At 38.4% G+C, this 18,889-nt stretch overlaps 1 protein-coding gene across 5 annotated transcripts; it reads right to left on the reverse strand.

Annotated features, from left to right (window-relative positions):
• Positions 1–31: 31 nt before the first annotated feature.
• On the reverse strand, positions 32–16,194 carry LOC577764 (neuronal acetylcholine receptor subunit alpha-2). 5 transcript variants are annotated; one of them, XR_004063610.1, is made up of 9 exons: positions 16,062–16,193; positions 9,149–9,230; positions 7,974–8,092; positions 7,104–7,148; positions 6,522–6,631; positions 5,046–5,178; positions 3,252–3,740; positions 896–1,742; positions 32–418 (listed from the first exon to the last, which is right to left on the reverse strand). XR_004063610.1 is itself a non-coding variant. In XM_030982427.1 (8 exons), the coding sequence occupies exons 2-8, from the start codon at positions 9,213–9,215 to the stop codon at positions 1,635–1,637; spliced, it is 1,071 nt and encodes a 356-aa protein (XP_030838287.1). In that variant the 5' UTR covers positions 9,216–9,230; positions 16,062–16,193; the 3' UTR covers positions 32–1,634. The 5 variants fall into 5 exon arrangements, 4 of the variants coding, with proteins under 4 accessions (XP_030838287.1, XP_030838288.1, XP_030838290.1 ...); XM_030982427.1 differs by having other exon boundaries at positions 32–1,742; XM_030982428.1 differs by lacking the exon at positions 7,974–8,092 and having other exon boundaries at positions 32–1,742; positions 6,522–6,675; positions 16,062–16,194.
• Between the last annotated feature and the right edge of the window lie 2,695 nt (positions 16,195–18,889).

Consider the following 18,889-nt stretch of genomic DNA (forward strand, 5'->3'; position numbering starts at 1 on the left):
TCCATTAAAATACATAAGTCTGAAACATATATTTTGTGCCAATGATAATTCCAAAGAGGTATTTATTAATATTCAGTGTCAAAGGTACACCGATAATAAACTCCCAGTGTGACAACTGGCATTTCCAATTTCAAACAAACAATTCTTACAAAAACAGCTACATGCAAAGCTTTACAATGTTTATTACAAGAATGATAGCAAAAGAGCAAAGTAAACTACACTATACAGTAGAAACATATTAGGGAATAGAAGAAAAGAATAGATGTTCATATGAAGTACAAATGATAAAACACAAGTCGTTCGTCAGTAAGCACTAAATACATCGATCAGGCGGAGAGCGTTGCCTGCACAACGACAGCAGTCCCAACTCTTGTCCCGAGGGAAATGGAACTGGAACCATGGTGGAACCATGGTGGAACTGTTAAGAAACAAAATCAAGGCAGGTCTTAAAAAGCTGCGACATAGTAACTTCTGGGGGAAGTTACATCACACGTCTATCTGCCTTGAAGTCTAAACTTGCTCTCCTACTTAATCAATAATAATTCTTCTTTATATGGAACACAGTAATTCAACAAGAGTATTTATCGTCTTACAAGTAGTTATTGGACTATCACTAAACTATCTAATCAAAAGTATTTTACAATGACTGAAATATCTATAAATAGGTCTGGCTTGTGAAAAGTAGTATCTTAATTCATACTTAATTACAACCATCTTGTATCAAAAGTTAATGGATAAACACATGAAAATATAACAATGGGTTTTCCAACGCAAGGAGAATCACACTAAACAGTATCGTACAATTCATTCAAATTGCATGAGGATCTTATGATTTCTCTATAATTTACTAGAATAAAACATGAATATACTTTTAGGAAGGTGAGTGTTCGCTTACCTGTTAAGAAACAAAATCAAGGCAGGTCTTAAAAAGCTGCGACATAGTAACTTCTGGGGGAAGTTACATCACACGTCTATCTGCCTTGAAGTCTAAACTTGCTCTCAACGAGAAAGCCAATCTTTCTTCCAAACCAGGCAAACAACCCCACTATTCCCTATCCCCAAGACAAAGGGGTACCAGTAAGTGTATCCACTGGTCATTCATGATTTATGTACTCTACGAATAAAGGAAGTGGTCTGGGTTTAAGACATAAACAAGGCCTATAGAATAGGGGTATCTTTGTTCCCATCTCTTTGTTTCACCAGCAGCATATACCAGAGAGGTGATCTTAATAGAAACATAGTTTAAAGGTACACTTTAAATAGGGGTTCAACAATTTAAAGTAATATAAGCTTACTCAAAAATAGAAAATAGGTTTACTCAAAAAAAATAGAATATACCTTAATAAACAGGGTCTGACATAAGAATTAATGAAGACTGTGAAGTCGTGAAATGATCCAAATGAAAACTTGAAGAAAAAAAGGGGGAAAAACGACTTAATTTCCTAATAATGAAATGACACTGCACGCAACGATCACACCGTATTTATGATTTTGCAGGCCTCTAACTCCTATGAAGTATACCTGTCTTATATAATCATGCACACTCAAGTCCAATATTCCAAAGCTGGAGTTGTTTAAACCTCTTTTTTTCTTCATGAAAATGCAATGATTTTATCCGGTTCACGATGATGTTGTTAGGAAAATAGGGCGCCAGTTAAGATGGTGAGGACAACGAAGAGAATGAGAGCGACTGCGACGTCGAGGAGGAAGAAGACACGGGGCGCACTGAAGCTGGACTGGGCCTGTGAAAGAGAAAGAGAGAGAGAGAGAGAGAGAGGGAAAATGAAAGCGACAGAGAGAGAGAAAGAAATAAGGAAAAGGTGACATTTATTTTACTATTAGCCTAAGTTGATAAAAGCTGTGATCTAATTTTTAATACGATCAGAGTTTGTAAATTCAATCATAAGCACAACAGTCATGATTTATTTTCCAGACAGCCTTTAAAAGGCAAGAGCCTAATTGGTGCTGCCAACGAAACAGGTAATAACAACATAAAGTATTCTATTATTCAAACATATTTGTGGCTTATACACCCAGTAAATAAGATCGATTGACGATCTGTGTTGAAAAACAAGTCAGAAAAAATCTTGGAACCAGCGGGACTTGAACCTGCCATCTACTGCTTGCCGGGCAGCGACTCTACCACCAGGCCATCACTGGTCCATGGCACATCCACGATGAACTAGAAACAAATACCCAAGCTCTCCTGATTCATTCTGACTCATTAATATTCATTAGTCCGCCATAGGACAATAACTTTATAAATGCAATGCTTCCTGGGAGAAATTTCAATTATTCAAACATATTTGTGGCTTATACACCCAGTAAATAAGATCGATTGACGATCTGTGTTGAAAAACAAGTCAGAAAAAATCTTGGAACCAGCGGGACTTGAACCTGCCATCTACTGCTTGCTGGGCAGCGGCAAGCAGTAGATGGCAAGTATAAAGTATTCTGTTAGTAGGCCCCTATTAAAAATTACTTCTTGAACTAATGAGCGAAAACTTTTTGGGGGCCAATCTTTGCGAGGGAGCGTAGCGACCGAGCAGGGGGATGGTGTGGGAGGGGGTGTCTTTTTTATTTTTCGACCTGAAAATGTGCAATCTGGAAAGGAATTTTCTAGTAGTGTTACGTACCACTATGGCCCTTTAGACAAGTGACTATAAAAGAAACTTAATGCATTCCTGGCTATTTGGGAATGTGTCAGTTTGCAACAGAAATGGAGAAACGCGCATTTTGTTGAAAATCATGTGTTATCACGAACATTTATAAATCACTTGTATGGAATTGAAAATAATTCATGGTTTAATTTTATGGGGGCAAGCGCCCGAAGCCCCCCCCCCCCACCAGTACGCCAGTGCCACCAGTAGTGCACCTACAGAGTTTAATTCTATATATTGGAGCAACACAAATACATTATTAGTAGAAGTAGAAGAAGTTGTAGTACTAGTAATAGTAGTGGTAGTGCATTGTAGTAGTAATAGTAGTATGTATAGTGATAAAACACGATACCATCTACAATCTGATTTTCGACCTAAGGCAATTTTAATAGTCTATATGTCACCTACTGAATTGTGCGAACACGAAAATCACGTGTTACGTAATCCGAACTTGATTTCTATATGGGACAAACTAAAGAGTTTTAAAACTGCCCTTGACTTAATTTTTAGGAAACAATTACGATCATGATATAACAAGATATTTCCACCACCTCCCGTTTCGTTTAAGGGAGGCACAACGGAATTACTAACCTTCGTCGTCCCTTGCTGCTCTGCGGGGTAGAACCGGTAGATGATGGCGTTGATGACGACGACGATGCTGTTAATCAACATCCCAGCCAGAAGGAACCTCCCCAGCCTGGTCACAGAGTACGCCGGCACCTCGGCGCTGAGAGCCGCATTGAGGACGATGAGCGACACAAATACCAGGCCTGCGAAGATGATACGTTCTCCTCCCTTCGACGGCTGCATGAGGAAGACGGCGAGAATCAACCAGACGCTGACAACGGCGGGACCGATGCGACCGTGGCTCTCCCGGCGGCTGATCGTGATGTAGAACGTGACATCTTCGTAGACCTCCTCGCAGCAGTCGGAAACGACCGAGTTCTTCTGCACCGATGTTTCTACGATGTGCCACATCGGGTTATCCGAGAAATGACTCAGACCCACACTATTTGACGTCGTGTCCAAAACTATCCGCGAGTTGTCGTTGGTCCAAGAACCGAAAGTGAGGCTGCAGTTCTATGTAGATAATAAATTTTGAGGTAAAGAAATGTTTTTAAAGTGTCGTATTCTGATAAAGGATGACTATGTGTCGTGTCCTCTATTGATAGGTAAGATATCAATTAAATGGATAGTTGAGTTCTGTTGCAGAGGGCGCTACACAAAATAATTTTTTTGTGAGATAATGAAAAACTGAGTGACAAATTTGGAGGAACATAATATTTAAATGACAAAATCATCTTTGTTTGATCAAAATCGGTTCAGAGACGGCTGAAATATAACGATTTCTAATACTTGTGTACCACCACAAAATAGAGATATTTTGAAAAATTTGAAAAAACCGTTGAAAAAAACGAAATAACGTCTTTTACGTCGTATTTCAGCGAATGCCGCTGTTGGCTTTTTTGTTGGCATTTTCGTGTTGCTTATAATTACCCACAATTAGCCGGCTCATGTATTGTTATTTTTAATTAAATAATTATTTAACGGTCATCGTGTTTTTTTTTTAAAGTGGAGCTGAATTGGTATGATATCGTATTGACTAAATTTCACACATTTTGGGGTCTAAAATTACCTTCATAGCAATTTTAGGTTCTAAAACGGCACTATAAATGTCATAAATAAGAATAAGAGCAACAACCATGCACTTTGAAGGCATTTCCGGTCTGAAAACAGAACTCCCTTTAACTAACCCGCAGATAAGTACCTTTATAGAATAAAATAATATTTTGAACAATTTAGAAACCCACAAGCCCGGATAAATAGGCCTATACTCAAAATCAAATTTTCCCAGGTACAACTACTGCCTATGGAGTAATTATTTGGTGGAATTATGTGTAGTGTAGTTGTCCGTGGTATTCGTGTCAGCTTTGGGCTATATACGCAGACACCATACCAACAGCACATAGAACATAAACATTTTTTTTAAAATCCCAAAATGGCCAAGAATTATCGGTCTGTTTGGAGTCTGTCTGGAATCCATTTGGCGGTGTGACTGCCTGGGTTCATGGCGTCGTTGGAATCCTTTATAATTTTTGTCTTCAAATAAAATCTTTCTTCAATTTTTAACGCAGTGTACATTTACAAAATAATGGATATATACAATTTTGACAAAGAAAGTTACGACAAAGAACAAGATTCTCCATCTATCAAGAAATGAAATAAACCGATCTTGTTGCGCATAGGTTTTTTGTAAAACTTCATAATAATATTTCAATTTCTTTTAAAAAAATGAAAATGATAAAGATCCCTTCGAACATCTATGTGAAACTATACAATAATTATTATATAACATATGTTGTTATCGGAATCTTGCCGTCTTACGTGAGTATCGTAGGGGAAGTCACTGAGATCGAGTCCGCACGAAGCGTCGACGAACATCGGTACGACCAGAGCGATGGTGCCGTCCGGGTAGATGATGGCCTCGGAATAATCAATGCTGGGCTCATTGGAAGCACTAGAGGATAAACACAGATAGTTATTTGTAAAACGTATGATGTGTGTGTGGGTGTGTGTGTGTGTGTGTGTGGGGGGGGGGGTCAGGATCGCAAACTAAATTTAATCAAGAGTAGGCCTATGTGCAGAAGCGGGCAGAAGGTGTGGAGAGGTCTTTGCTGCTGATGGTGGATATACCCTGTACTTAAAGATACTATGTCCCTTTTGTAGCCAACATCAAATTCTGTAGAACTTTGTATGAATTATGAATATGTCATGTATGTCCTATCTGTGAAATTTAAACACTTGCAGTGTCATAGTGTTTAAATTATGTACGGAAAGCCCTAGTACTTTCTAGACTTCACTGTCAGACACTCTTGAGTGACTGACTGGCTTTTTTTTTAATAACATACATAAAATGAGCTGTAACAGGTACATGAGCATTTGTCTACAACAACACACCCCGCACAAACTAGGGGTTCGGGGTTTCGGGTGGGGTAGTGGGGGGGGGGGGGGCTGTTGATTAAAAAAAAATAGTGCTCACTACCCCCCCCCCCCCCCCCCCCCCCCCCCGTGCTTATTTGCCGGCTACATAGGCTAATTCGCCGCTAAATATTTTCTCACGAAAAAAAGTTGGCACTCCTAATTACAACCCCCTTAAAAAAAGCTTATATACGGGCTTGCCATAACCCACTACTTGAAAATACCAAAGTTAAACTGACTGAATCTTTGTGCAGCACAAAACGTACGACCATTCGGTAAAAGGGTCTGAAATCAGACTATTACTTAGGTGATTGCAATGACTTAAGTCGATTCGACAACCAATGGCGTTATTTTCCCACTAAAAGCCATTTCAAACTCTTTCGTTTAGAGGGAAGTTCAAAATTAGTATCATCTTTCAAGTGCCGTTGGAATTTAGCATTTTCATTTTTTTTTGGCCTGCACATGGGACATAGTACCTGGCAGTGCTTATTCACTGGACTAGTGAAGACATGGGGTGGTATTCTGTCTTATCTTTTGTTGTATATTCCAGACATAATAGCGCGTTATTAGAGATAAAACAATTTCAGAATACTGTACCAAGTCACTATGTGCAAATGAGAGTTGTGGTTTTTATTGAAGATGATTTCCAGAAAAGTTTTTGTGAGGTTGTTTTTATTTTATTGGTTCAAACAATCAATCTACTGCAGGATAAAGTATAAACAATCCAGAAAGCATTATAGCCATGTCCTCTCGACATATACGGTTCCCATACAAGAGCTCAAGATTAGCTTTAATTACGATGACGGCCTCGTATACAGAGTATCATTGGTGGGATTCATAATGTCGAGGGGATTCGAACCTAGGACCTGTTTGTCTACCTACCTGTTCCAGATACTGATGTCAGGAACCCAGACTACCGAGGAGTAGACGTTGAATCTTCGAATATTACCAAATGCTGTTGGGTCCCAAGTCAAACGTTCATCTTTATACACCTGGTTATAGAATAGATGATATTCCATTAAAGGGGGAGTCCACCCTGGTGTTAAGTTGGTTTTAATGAAGCAGAAAATGGGAAAGTTTGAGGCACTTTGAGCAAATTCAGATTAACAATAAGAAATCAATCAAACACAAATTGGCAACTCTGCCTGTATATCTAGACAAAATCAGAGATGTCATTTTTTGCCCTATTAAAGAAAGGTTCCAATCATAGATACACCCTTACTATTATTGTGGCAAATATGTTTTTAAAAACCCCTGTTTGAAACAAATCTAGGCCTATTCCATCATCAATAACTAAGAAAATAAAAGTTAAAAAATTAATCTGTACAGAGAAAGTTGGAGAAGATCTCGCAAGATTCGTCATGGTGTTACCAATTTGTGTTTGAGTAATCTCAACTTCAAAAGATCATTACTTTGTCTACACTAACTTGTCAGTACCCTTTGCCTAAGTTAATGATAACTTACCAATGCTCGCCAAACGTTCATGTGCATAGTCCCTTGAAATAAATTCTGAAAGATATGAAATTCGAAAACAATCAAAGGCGGCACATAGTGTCGAAGGATGCAATCATATGAATACAAAGAAATCAAATTATAGGTATATACGAGTGAATGTGTAAACAAAGCATATTGAATATTGAAGGAAGTCTATGCTAGTGAATGAGCTACCTCTTTCTGTTTTTTTCTAGGAGATATTGAAGAATTCCTTCTTTTTTTTAAAAATTAAAGCAGCCGTTTAGTATTGGTCATTCCGTCAAAGTAGGTTTATATAATTGTTGTATGCTCTATCTTGTATATTTTATGATGTAAATGAACATTTATACTTTAAAAATAAAATCAGTCAATCAATCAATCCACCAACCATTCAATTATCAGTGATATAAGTCGATTAATCAATCAATATCTATTAATCAATCAACTCATCACTAAGCCAATCATTAGAGGTATTGTGGTCGAGTGGATATGTCGCCGGACTGTCGATCACAACGTCCGCGGTTCGAGTCCCGCCGCAGCAGAAATGTCTTTTGGCAAGGCACTGATCTACATTTGCCACACTCAACCCAGGTGATGTTAAAGGGTAACTGGCAGGAATTAATACCTTGAAATCCTGAAGCGCTGTAATGGCAGCTCGGCTAAAAGCCGGGGTACTAATAAATGCGCCTCGAAATAGAATTTCTAGATATCAGGCGCTATAGAAATGCCTATCATTATTATTATTATTATTATTATTAATTATTAATCAAACAATTAATCAGGCAATCAACCATTCATTCAAGCAATCAGTCAATAATCAATCAATCATTCAACCAATCAAATACCATCATTAGAACTGACCAGTTTTTGTAAGAGCTGGAGATCCAATGATACATTAACGTAGTGTGGCTGATCATGATGGGGTAGAAAACTCTTTGTGTAGTTCGAAAACAAGAAATCGTACAGATTACCTTGAAAGTCTGTTCAGTGAAAAGCAAAATAAGTCGTTCAGGTCAGAGGGTGTACAATTAATATTTTGGAATATGTGTGTTTACTAGTAATTATTACAAATACAAAACAAATTGAAGAAAAGGCAAAAATGAAGAAAAACGTGGCACAAAATCATCCCACTTTCTTTTAAAGAATCTGTCTTGCTACTTTCAAAAGATCCCTTCTAACATACTGGTTCCTCATTAATAAAATGTGAATAACGTATCTTAACGAGTCTATAAATGTTTAAATTTTGTAATGGCATTGGTATTTTTTGGTTTAGTGCTCCCAAATAATCTATATTTATTACATTATAAATAACATAGCAGTCATAACATTCTTTTAATGACTGCATTTGTTCTGTCACAAAGAGAAAATTTGCACAAAATAGACCACTGCGATTCACATAGGTTAAGTGAAATATGTTAAAGATTTGGGCAGACTAGCTTAGACTTCCTACGTGGCATTGCCAAACATTATGCAAAATAAACACATATTAAAAATGCTATGATAATCATGCTCGGTATAATATTCTTCTTGGTCAATTTGAATTAAATTTTATGACATGTCGTAAAAGATCATACAATTAAGAATCGGATGAAAGGATTTAGTATGATAGCTGCGGGAGACACTGAGGCACTTGCTTCCCCGATCTAATAAAAAAAAATGAAGAACCGAACAACAATAACCAGAAAAACAAGAACAACAACAATCAATCTTTATATGCATTTCATACATGTAATATTTTAGTGCCCCCATGCTTCGATCCAGCGCCCCTCCTCCTTAAAAGCTGACCCAATGCCAGGGGCGGATCTTGGTTTTTGCCAAGGGGGGTGTTTGACCCAGTGGCGGATCCAGGATTTTCCAAAAATCGCGCCGTTTTACTGTTTTACCCCTTTTTTGTGCTCCTTCTTTTGCCCCCTTTCCCCCCACTTGGCCGCCCAAGGGGGGGGGGGGGAGGTGCTTAAACCGTCGAAACACCCCCCCCCCCCAGATCCGCCCCTGAATGCTACGCGATTGCTTTGGTTGATGATAGAAAGATATACCTTGATTGGCGATTGCCTCCCCAGTGATGACAAGGAGCAGAGCTATTACGATGGAACAGATCTTCATGATTGCGAGTGATCACTGGGGGAAAAAACAAGAAAGAAACCGTCTTAGTAAAATGCAAGGTGAACGCCTATTGTGTACCGAGGGGGAAACTGAATTCAAATAAATAGGGCTTATTAAGAGTCGAAAACGGTACAACGAATCGTCTGCTTTCTCTAATAATTCAATGAAACGTCAAAACTTCCACACTTTGCGCTGGAGGGGTAAACCGAATTCAGACAAAGATTAAGAGTCGAGCACGGTTTGACAAATCGTCTACTTTCTCTAATAATTTAATGAAATGTCAAAGCTTCCGCGCTTCGCGCGAGAGAGAGGGAGAAACTGAATTCATACAAGAATTAAGAGTCGAGCACGATTCAACGAATTGTTTACTTTCTCTAATAAATTAATGAAATGCCGAAACTTCCGCGCGGGAAGGGGCCGGGGGGGGGGGGGGGTTTAAATGAATTTAGACAAGGATTAACAGTCGAGAATGGTACAGCAAATCGTCTGCTTTTAATAATTTAATTTAATGAAACGCCAAAGTTTTCGCGCTTCGCGCGGGAGGGGGGGGGAGGGTGAAATTCATTCAGAAAAGGGTTAACAGCCGAGAACGGTACAATAAATGGTCTTCTTTTCCTAATAATTTAAGGAAACGTCAAAATAAAGAGTTCGCATTTTCCTGACGAAATACTCAATCTTTATGTTACTAATTGAAAGTGTGTCGTCTTATTTCGGAGTTCATTATAATAAAACACTACAGTTTGCAGCTGTCAGTATTTCGAAATATTTCGAAAAATTCTTTTACTTTATGGTTGTCAAATTTGGCATGTGCGGGCATATATGTATGCGTGTATAAATTTATGTACATGTGTGTGTTTGTTGTTTGTTCGTGTGCGTGTGCGTGTGCGTGTGTGTGCGTGTGTGTGTTGTGTGTTTGTGCGTGCATAAATTAGTATGGGCGTGTGCTCGTGCTAGTATGTGATGGCTATCGCCGATCACCCCCCCCCCCCCCAACTCCTCGATACGAATTTCCGCCCCTGAATGGTAATAATAACAACAACAAACCCTACATCAATACTACCAATACACGAAGGGCCCCAAGCCGGCCCCTAGATGCTCATCTGATCATAATTTAAAGGTGAAATTCAAAGAAAATCACAAATATGTCAACTAATGTATCACTAGAAACTGGTAAGCTAACAGATGGCCATCGTACAAGTTTGAGGTCAGCTACATATCGGGTGATTTATAAAAATAAAAATACAACCACCTCCATAGCAGCTGGGATATACGAGAGATTCGCCAGAAAAATAACGATGTTTTAATGACGTCATAACAGGGACCAATACTGCCCAAGCAGACGACATCCCATAAAGAATGAACATAATTGCAAATTATTTCTCAAATTATAATGAGTTTAGTGTATATAAATGTAATGGCATGTCAAACCGATCAAAAGGGGACATGACCCGATTCTGATAACTAAAATCTTTTGCTTGTAAATACTCAGGATAGGGGTTAATTAACAATCAAATAAACCAGACTTTCAAATTGAAAAGCCCCCGGATTGATATTAAGGACGGCATGTGTTCCCTCTTGAAACGCCGAACATACCCCGGTGTGTGCAGCTGAATATACAATGGCGTCTTATTTTGTTTACAAGCGACAGATTCCTTTATTTTTGTATCGCTGCATTTGTCATCAAAATAAAACCTTGCGCGGGGTTTAGAGTGAGGCAATAGATTATACATTTAGCCTGACGGTAGTGAAGTAAGAGAAAGAACTCAAGAGAAGATGAAAACACAGGCACTAAAAATGTGTGAGATGTCATGGGACATCGTCTGCTTGTGCAAATCATGTCCCTGCTGTGATCTCACACATCTCAGCAGCGTTCGGAGAGCTATTCAGGTGCTATGCCGGGGCTGTATTTAAGCGTTTTGTAATTTATAATAATCATTACTTCGAATGTTTCCAAGCATTGTATTGTGATAACCTTGTCGAATTAAAGTTTCAACTTTGCAATAATGAAAATGAATCTAGATTTAAAATCAATGAATATCTACTTTAATGCCTAAAACCCCCGAGCTTCATGAGGCTCCGCCCCTTGACACCCCCGGGGCTCTGCCCCTGGACCCACGCCAACTTACGCACCACTTTCCTTTGCTTTGTTCTACCCGCCCCCGCCCCCCCCCCCCACTAAGAAAAATTTAAGAGTGGTGGTGATGCAGATTTTGTTCTGCCCCCCCCCTCCCAAACGTTTTTGCTCATCACGCCAGTACCAAACGTTTTTGCTCATCACGCCAGTACTCCCTCGTCACTCGCATTTCGTCCCCCCCCCCCCCCCGGTCATGAAAAGAAATCGCCGCCCCTGAATACTACTACTAAAAATTAAAACAATAATAATAGTAATAATAATATTAATAATAATAATTGTTACTCAGGCCTCTAAAAGGGGTGTGTAGCTTTTTGGACACCAGTCCGTGCAAAAAATAACTTAAAAATACAATTTGAATTTGTAATTGCAAATACGTTCCGGTTTCGACCTCCTGCAAGTAACATCATTATTTTCTTTTTATCTCTGCCTTTGTTTGTTTGTGAGTTTCTGCATGTCTGAGTTATTGTCCAAGTTATTTTATTCACAGCTAGGTTACCGACTAATTTATGCTCTTCAACATTTTTAGTAGTATATGTATTTTTATTTATTTATTTATTTATTCAAGTTTTATTTAAAATAGAGGGTAGGTACATTCAGTTTAACAAAACTGCTTTCCAAGTACGCCCTCTAGAACGACATAACAAGTATGCGATATACAAAAATACAAGGAATATATACAAAATATAACATTCATCAAAACTAAACATTGACATAATTATTTGACATAATATAGAGTACAAACATATATAACATAAGAAAAAAAATTATACCGGTAGAGGGAATTAAGAAAGAAGATTCGACTATAATTAATGCTTTGCCAATTGGCATCCGCGCTTAAATATTTGAATTGATTTGGTTGATTGAATTTACTTTGTCAGTTATTATTTCATCATCAATTAAGATTGTGTTGCTTACCTCCTTTTGCCTTGAAGGCAAGAGTTTTTTCAAAACCTTCCAATTTTTGCTCAAATCATTTCCGCATTCTGAGAACTCATTTTTGTAATACGCTCTTTGAAGATTTTTGTTTAGGTCATTTGCTTTGTTTCTATAAAACTTGAACTTTTTCCAGCAACAGTCACACTTTGCCTTTTTATACCTTTTCTTATAGTAATCACGGTCACGTGCCAAAGTAATATATTCATCTGTAATCCAAGGCACTCCATTACGTTTTCTTCTGACAGGAATAAAAGGTGCATGTTTATCACTTAATATTGTGAACACAGATTTGATATTAGACCACATTTTATCAACTTCAACATTTTCTTCATTAAACTCAGCCCAATTTTGATTTCTCAAGTCCTCTTGAAATTCATTTTCGTTAAAGTTCCTAAAAGATCTAAATTTACATATTTTCGAATGAAGCATTGGATTTTTGCCTTTTACGACTAAAAATATTAAACAGTGGTCACTAAAACCAATGGGCATTACACCGGACCTCAAGTTAGCAATAGAATTCGAGGTAAGTATTAAATCAATGAGTGTACTACTATGAGGTGTAACTCGTGTAGGCTCATTGATTAACTGATTTAGCTGACAAATACGACAAATATCCTTAACATTTTTAGACAATGTATTATCATTTCTCATATTACAGTTGAAATCCCCCAGCAAAACAGTATTACTTGACAATGATATTACTTTCTCAATATTTCCCTTCAAGGACGGTATAAAATGTATCTGGGCAGGAAGGTTTCCTGTATAAAATACCAACACAAATCAAACTACTACTTGTTCTTTTGATTTCTAGCCACATGAGCTCAAGCTCCTTTGTTTCAAGATCTGTTCTTCTTAAGTAATTACATTTCTCGTTAATGTAACATCCTACACCACCACCGCCAGTGGCATCCCTGTCATTTCTTTCAATTTTGTAACCATCGATAGAAATCATATGATTTGAAAAATCCTCATTCAACCATGTTTCGGATAGTCCTAAAATGTCGAAGGGGTTTGACATTAGAAATTGTTTTACATCTGTAACTTCATTTATTAAACTTCTGATGTTAAGGTGTGCTAATTTAATGCACTTTTCCTTTGGAAAATCACAAAGTATATTGTATCTATTATCTTCATTCGAAGTAGAATCATGTATAATATTCGCAAGATGAGAATATCCAAGATAAGTTTCTACGGGAAAGATATCTTCTTGTTCCCAAAAGGGAAAATGTTTCAGAGTACATACAGTACATTGCCAATTTTCAAAAGATTCATTCGTATCATCGTATTTGCATTTAGGAATTCCTTCACATACTATATATGTGCCCATTTTGTACACGAAGTACATAAAAGGGCCTTTTGGTTTTTCCTTACTGCTTTATTAAATTTACTGCATGGATATTTAACCATAAAAAAAGAGTCGGTACAAATTTATTCATAAAATTGATTGAAAAAGAAGAAAAAATATTAAAGTGTTCTTAAGTCCTCAAAGTCTCTGATTCCCTTAGTCACTGTCTTCCCACCGGTGGCAGGAAGGAGTGCAACGACATGTCCATCCGATGTCCATGTTTTGAGAACTTTGCTATGATTCCTCGTTTCATAAAGCAAACGCTGGTTATGTTTGGTGAGATCTTCATGGATCGATATACCAGTGTCTTTCATCTTGCGTCGTTGTAGTAACACCGATTTCCTAGCTTGGTACGACACAAACTTTACAATTATTGGACGGGATCGCTTTTTGCGCATTTTCTTGTCGTTGTCATGACTACTGGGTTTCGCGTTCCCGGTGTCGTGGAACAAGGTTTCTTGGTCACGGACCGATGCTTGGTCTTTGATTGGGGCTCCTACTCGGTGAGATTTGTCAATTGCGCTATAGGATGAAGCTGAATTCCAAGCTTTTCCTCTGCGATCTTGCTCACAATAGCCGTAGTATCTTCGTTCTTATTCTCAGGAACGCCGAAAAAGCGAACACAATTCCTTCGCGAGTATTGTTCTTGATCGTTGCAGGTCGATTGATTGATTTTTATTCGACAAGCTTCCAACATACAACAATATACAATAATAACAGATCAAAAATAAGTCAGCTTGAACAGGATAACCCACGAAAGCTCGAGTCCGCATCAGGGCACTGATCTGTGATGATTTTTGTTCAGCTTTCAGAGTGAGGGGATTGATCTTTAAGTCTTTATCAACAATGGATGACTGAAGCTCAAGCAAACGACCTTCTAGCTTTTCAATTGTGTCTAGAAGGGATACAAATTCCTTTTGACAAGAGCTTTTGACGATGTCATTTAAAACTTTTAGAAAGACATTGTTGGAGGTAATCTTTTCCACTAAATCATCATCAGTCCTTACAGAATCAGTTGGCGCCAAAATTGCACTGGTCGCCGCCATCTTGGAAATGTACGATATCAATTCAAAATGTAGGCAAGATAAGAATAATAATGCACATGTGAATCAATCGTACCTTGATCTGCGTCCATTTGCTGAAGAACTCTTAGATTCAATCTGTGCTGTATTAAAGTTGTGGTGTTTAATCCGCAAATAAACAACAATATTTCGATCTAATCCAGTAATGATAACGGTGAATCACACGATGAATGCAAGATCAAATTAGAGCAAAAAAAAACAACCACTTTGCAATCCAGGAAAATGATCGTCAGAAATATTCGAAGATACAGGTATTCCAAATGTAACAGCACAGTACAAAATCAAAAATGAATCCTCAATAGTGCATATAACTGGCAAATATAAAATCAAAAGACAGAGCTCCGTCAAGACACGTCCGCTCAGTTGCTCAGTTGCTCTAGTTAATAAAAGTCACATGATTGTAAGAGCTTAATTTGATGCGACTTAATATGACGTGAAATGACACATTTGATGTCAATTTACATGTGAAGAAATGGAAGAAATACACAACACGCGATAATGATGATACAATACTTTGGCCTTTGGAGTTGCCAAAAATAATGTAAGTCGATGGTGTGCCTTGTTGTTAAATGAGCACGCATTTGCATCATTAAATACGTTTTTGTAAATAAATTATAAACATTTATTGGATAGAACCATAATATAGGTCTATCAATATTGATTTAGTTGATGACATACGGAATGAAAATTTTGCGTAGCCGTATATTCAAAGACAAATCGAATATGACTGTCATGTTTAGGAAGTTCTAGAATATACATTGTACATCCAAAGCGTAATGGCCGTGTGCCGCTAGTGCCTAGGTGTGCCCTGAACATATTGTGTTGCATTATTATTGCCCAGGTGATAGATAATCACTTGAAGGTCGTGAATTATGTGAGCATCATAAAAGAACTGTTGGACTGTTATCGTTGGATTTTTTACCATGAAATTTTTCTCTTTAATTTTTTTTTTGGCGTCATCAGCTTTTAAAAATACTATATTCGTGTGGTAATATTTTGGGTTTATATAGCTCTTAATACGGAATACAGTCTCTCGGCAGGCTGACAACTTACTCAGTCAGCGACAGGATGATGATAAACTTACATTTTCAGCCTCTTTGGCCAAATATCATTGCTTACACGCAAAACCCATAATATAATACGTAGATACATATGCATAAATCCTGCATATATCCATATTCATAATATATGCAAACGCACAGACACACTCAACATGTATTGATCGAGTATCTTCTAATTAAATGAATGAAATACAATTCTAAGATGAACTCCAAAAGCATAGCGTTATTATGATTATTATGGGTATGAATAACCCATATCACTTAATAAAAGGATGATGACAAACTTACCTTATCGGATCCTAACAGCGGCAACACCAGCAAAATAGCTCAGGTATATCGCATGAGGTGGCATGAAGTGTTTGGTTCCCAGCACAGTAATCTGGCCCCGGCCCCCCACTCCGAGAACGGACGGACCCCAAGCGTGTTACCAAAATGTCCTTTTCGTAACAAAAGAAAAAGGTCGACCCGTATTGACTTTACACACCGGACTTTTGCTGGAAAGGGAGGGTGCTGAAAAAGGCTCGTATAACAAAAGAAAAAGGTCGACCCGTATTGACTTTACACACCGGACTTTTGCTGAGGGGGGGGGGGGGGGGGGGGGGGGGGGGGGGGGAGGTCGCTTGGAACACGCATATGCGTACCCTAAATAACACTAAGTTGTGGGGGGGGGCGGGAATCTGGCCTGGAACGTCTGACTTTCTATTGTTGTTTCGCCTTTTTTTCAAGCTTGCAAACGGTTCGCACCACATACATATTTATACAGACGCGATGCGCCGAGTGACACGGTACTTTTCTTAATGCTCGCGTCACACTGTCCCGAAGTTGACATAGGATGGACACACGATGCAGGAAAATTGAACTTCGCACGAAGTTAGCCCCGAAGTTGGTCAACAGCCAACTAACAGCCGAAGCAAGTACGATGCCTACAGAAGGTCACACGATGGCACCCGATGGCACCCGAACCACACGCGAAGGCAACACGAAGATGTGAATTTGTAATAAGAAGTGTACCTGCAGGCCACACGAAGGCCACACGATGGCTACACGACGTCGTATTGAGAGTACGATGCGTTCCGACTAGGTCACGAAGGCGTCACATAATAATAATAATAGTGGGTTCTTGTATAGCGCTCATGTCAGTCATATTTGACCCTTCCTGGCGCTCCCGATTATTACCCTGGCTTTAGCACGGCTGCCATTCGGCGCTCTAGCATTTCAAGGAATAAATTCCTACCAGGTACCCATTTACTTCACCTGGGTGGAGTGTGGCAAATGTAGATCAATGTCTTGCCAAAGGACATTAGTGCGGCGGCGGGACTCGAACCGCGGACCTTGTGATCGACAGTCCGGCGACGTATCCACTCGACCACAACACCTCTACCTGACCTCCCGATGATATAAAACCTTCGACCGACGGGGGGGAATTCAATTGCTGATCGGAAATTAATGATGCTCAGAGCAGGGGCGTCGGAGCGACTTCCAAATTTGGGGACGGGACCAACAAAAAAGGGCACTTTCTGGAAAAAAGGGCACCTACAAAGAGAAATCTCAAATCGAAAATATACAAATTGTTAGACATTGGAATGTACCCATATATATTGTGGTTACATTAACAGTGATGCTCTCAATATTTATTTCCTTTGTACATCATATAAGATATTGTCCAAGCATCATACTTTGCAGTTGGGAATGATGGTCTTAATATTCATATGAGAGCGAGGAAAAATGTTAAGATTTGTGAGGTCGCAGTGCAAAAAATTGCATCTCATAAAGAGAATTAAATCCAATACTGATGGGGTTACATTCACATTCTCATAACGGAAGACTGAAAAGACCTTTGATAAGTAACATAATTATACCATCTATAAAATCAATGCGAGTGAGTGTAGCGAGCGAGCTTTGGGAGAAATCGCCCTAATATTCACTTTAAATAAGGGGCACGTTTAAAAAGAGAAGAAAAGGGAACACTTATCGAAAAGGATAAGACACTTATTAAAAAGGATAAGACACTTATTAAAAGGCACTTATGAGAATGGTAAATGGGAATTTGTCGACGGAATTGGGGCATCCATCAGATTTTGATAGGGGCATTCATAAGAATTGAAAATGAGAATTAATGAAAAGGGGATAGGTCCCTTATAAGAAAGGAAAAGGGACACGTATCATTGTTAAAAAGATAATTATCAGAGGTGTAATGGGGCATTTATCACCCCTGAAAAGAGGCACTGACTAAATATGAAAAGGGTTACTTATGATAATTTAAAGGGACACTTTTAATAGGTGAAAAGGGGGGCATTTAAGAAAAGGGGAAGGAGCTCTTTTGTTCTAATGGGAAAACTTATCATACGGAAAAGGGGCACTTAATAATTAGATTGGAAAAGGGGCACACGTGGAAATAAAAGGTGTGCTTATGGGAGTTAAAGTGGGTAGTTATTAAAAGGGGAGGGGCACTTCCTACAAAATAAAGGAGGCACTGGTGAAAGTAAGAGAAGTAAAAGTAAAGTGCCTCAAAATTGAATAGGGTAATTATCAGAGGTGAAAGGGGCACTTGTCAAAATTGAAATGGACACTTTTTAACCCTAATAAGGCACGATTTTTCCGATTGCTCGGGAACGCATATGGATGGCGCCCCGCCACTCGCTGACCTTTTTTTCTTTCGAGTCTTGCGCAACTTTTAAAAGGTTTTTTTTGAAAATCGGACCTACGGTTACAAGGTCACGTGACCTTTTGTCTTTGCATGTCAGCCCGAAAATCGCTCATTTTCGTGATTTGTGTACAAAACATATGGAAAAGTCATTTTTCCTAAAAACAGATCAAACATGGGTTATTGGGTCTTGTTTCAAGTTTAGGTGGTTGTTTTGGGAGTCAAAATAGTTGAATTGTTGTAGGAAATGAAATAAAACAACAAAAACAATGAAATACATAAGTTAAAAAAACAATGAAATACATAAGAAACTATCAAAACAAGGGATAACATAAGGAATAAGCTGGCTCTTCCAATTTTTTTGTCATATTATTGTTCAGAATGATCTAATGAATATTTGTAGTGAAAAAGAATGCTTAAATATGAATAATATATGATTTAAGGGTAAAAATGTGATTTTTATGACTTTATT

The sequence above is a fragment of the Strongylocentrotus purpuratus genome, unplaced genomic scaffold (assembly GCF_000002235.5).
Source record: "Strongylocentrotus purpuratus isolate Spur 01 unplaced genomic scaffold, Spur_5.0 spur5_scaffold_12, whole genome shotgun sequence".
NCBI lineage: Eukaryota > Metazoa > Echinodermata > Echinoidea > Camarodonta > Strongylocentrotidae > Strongylocentrotus > Strongylocentrotus purpuratus.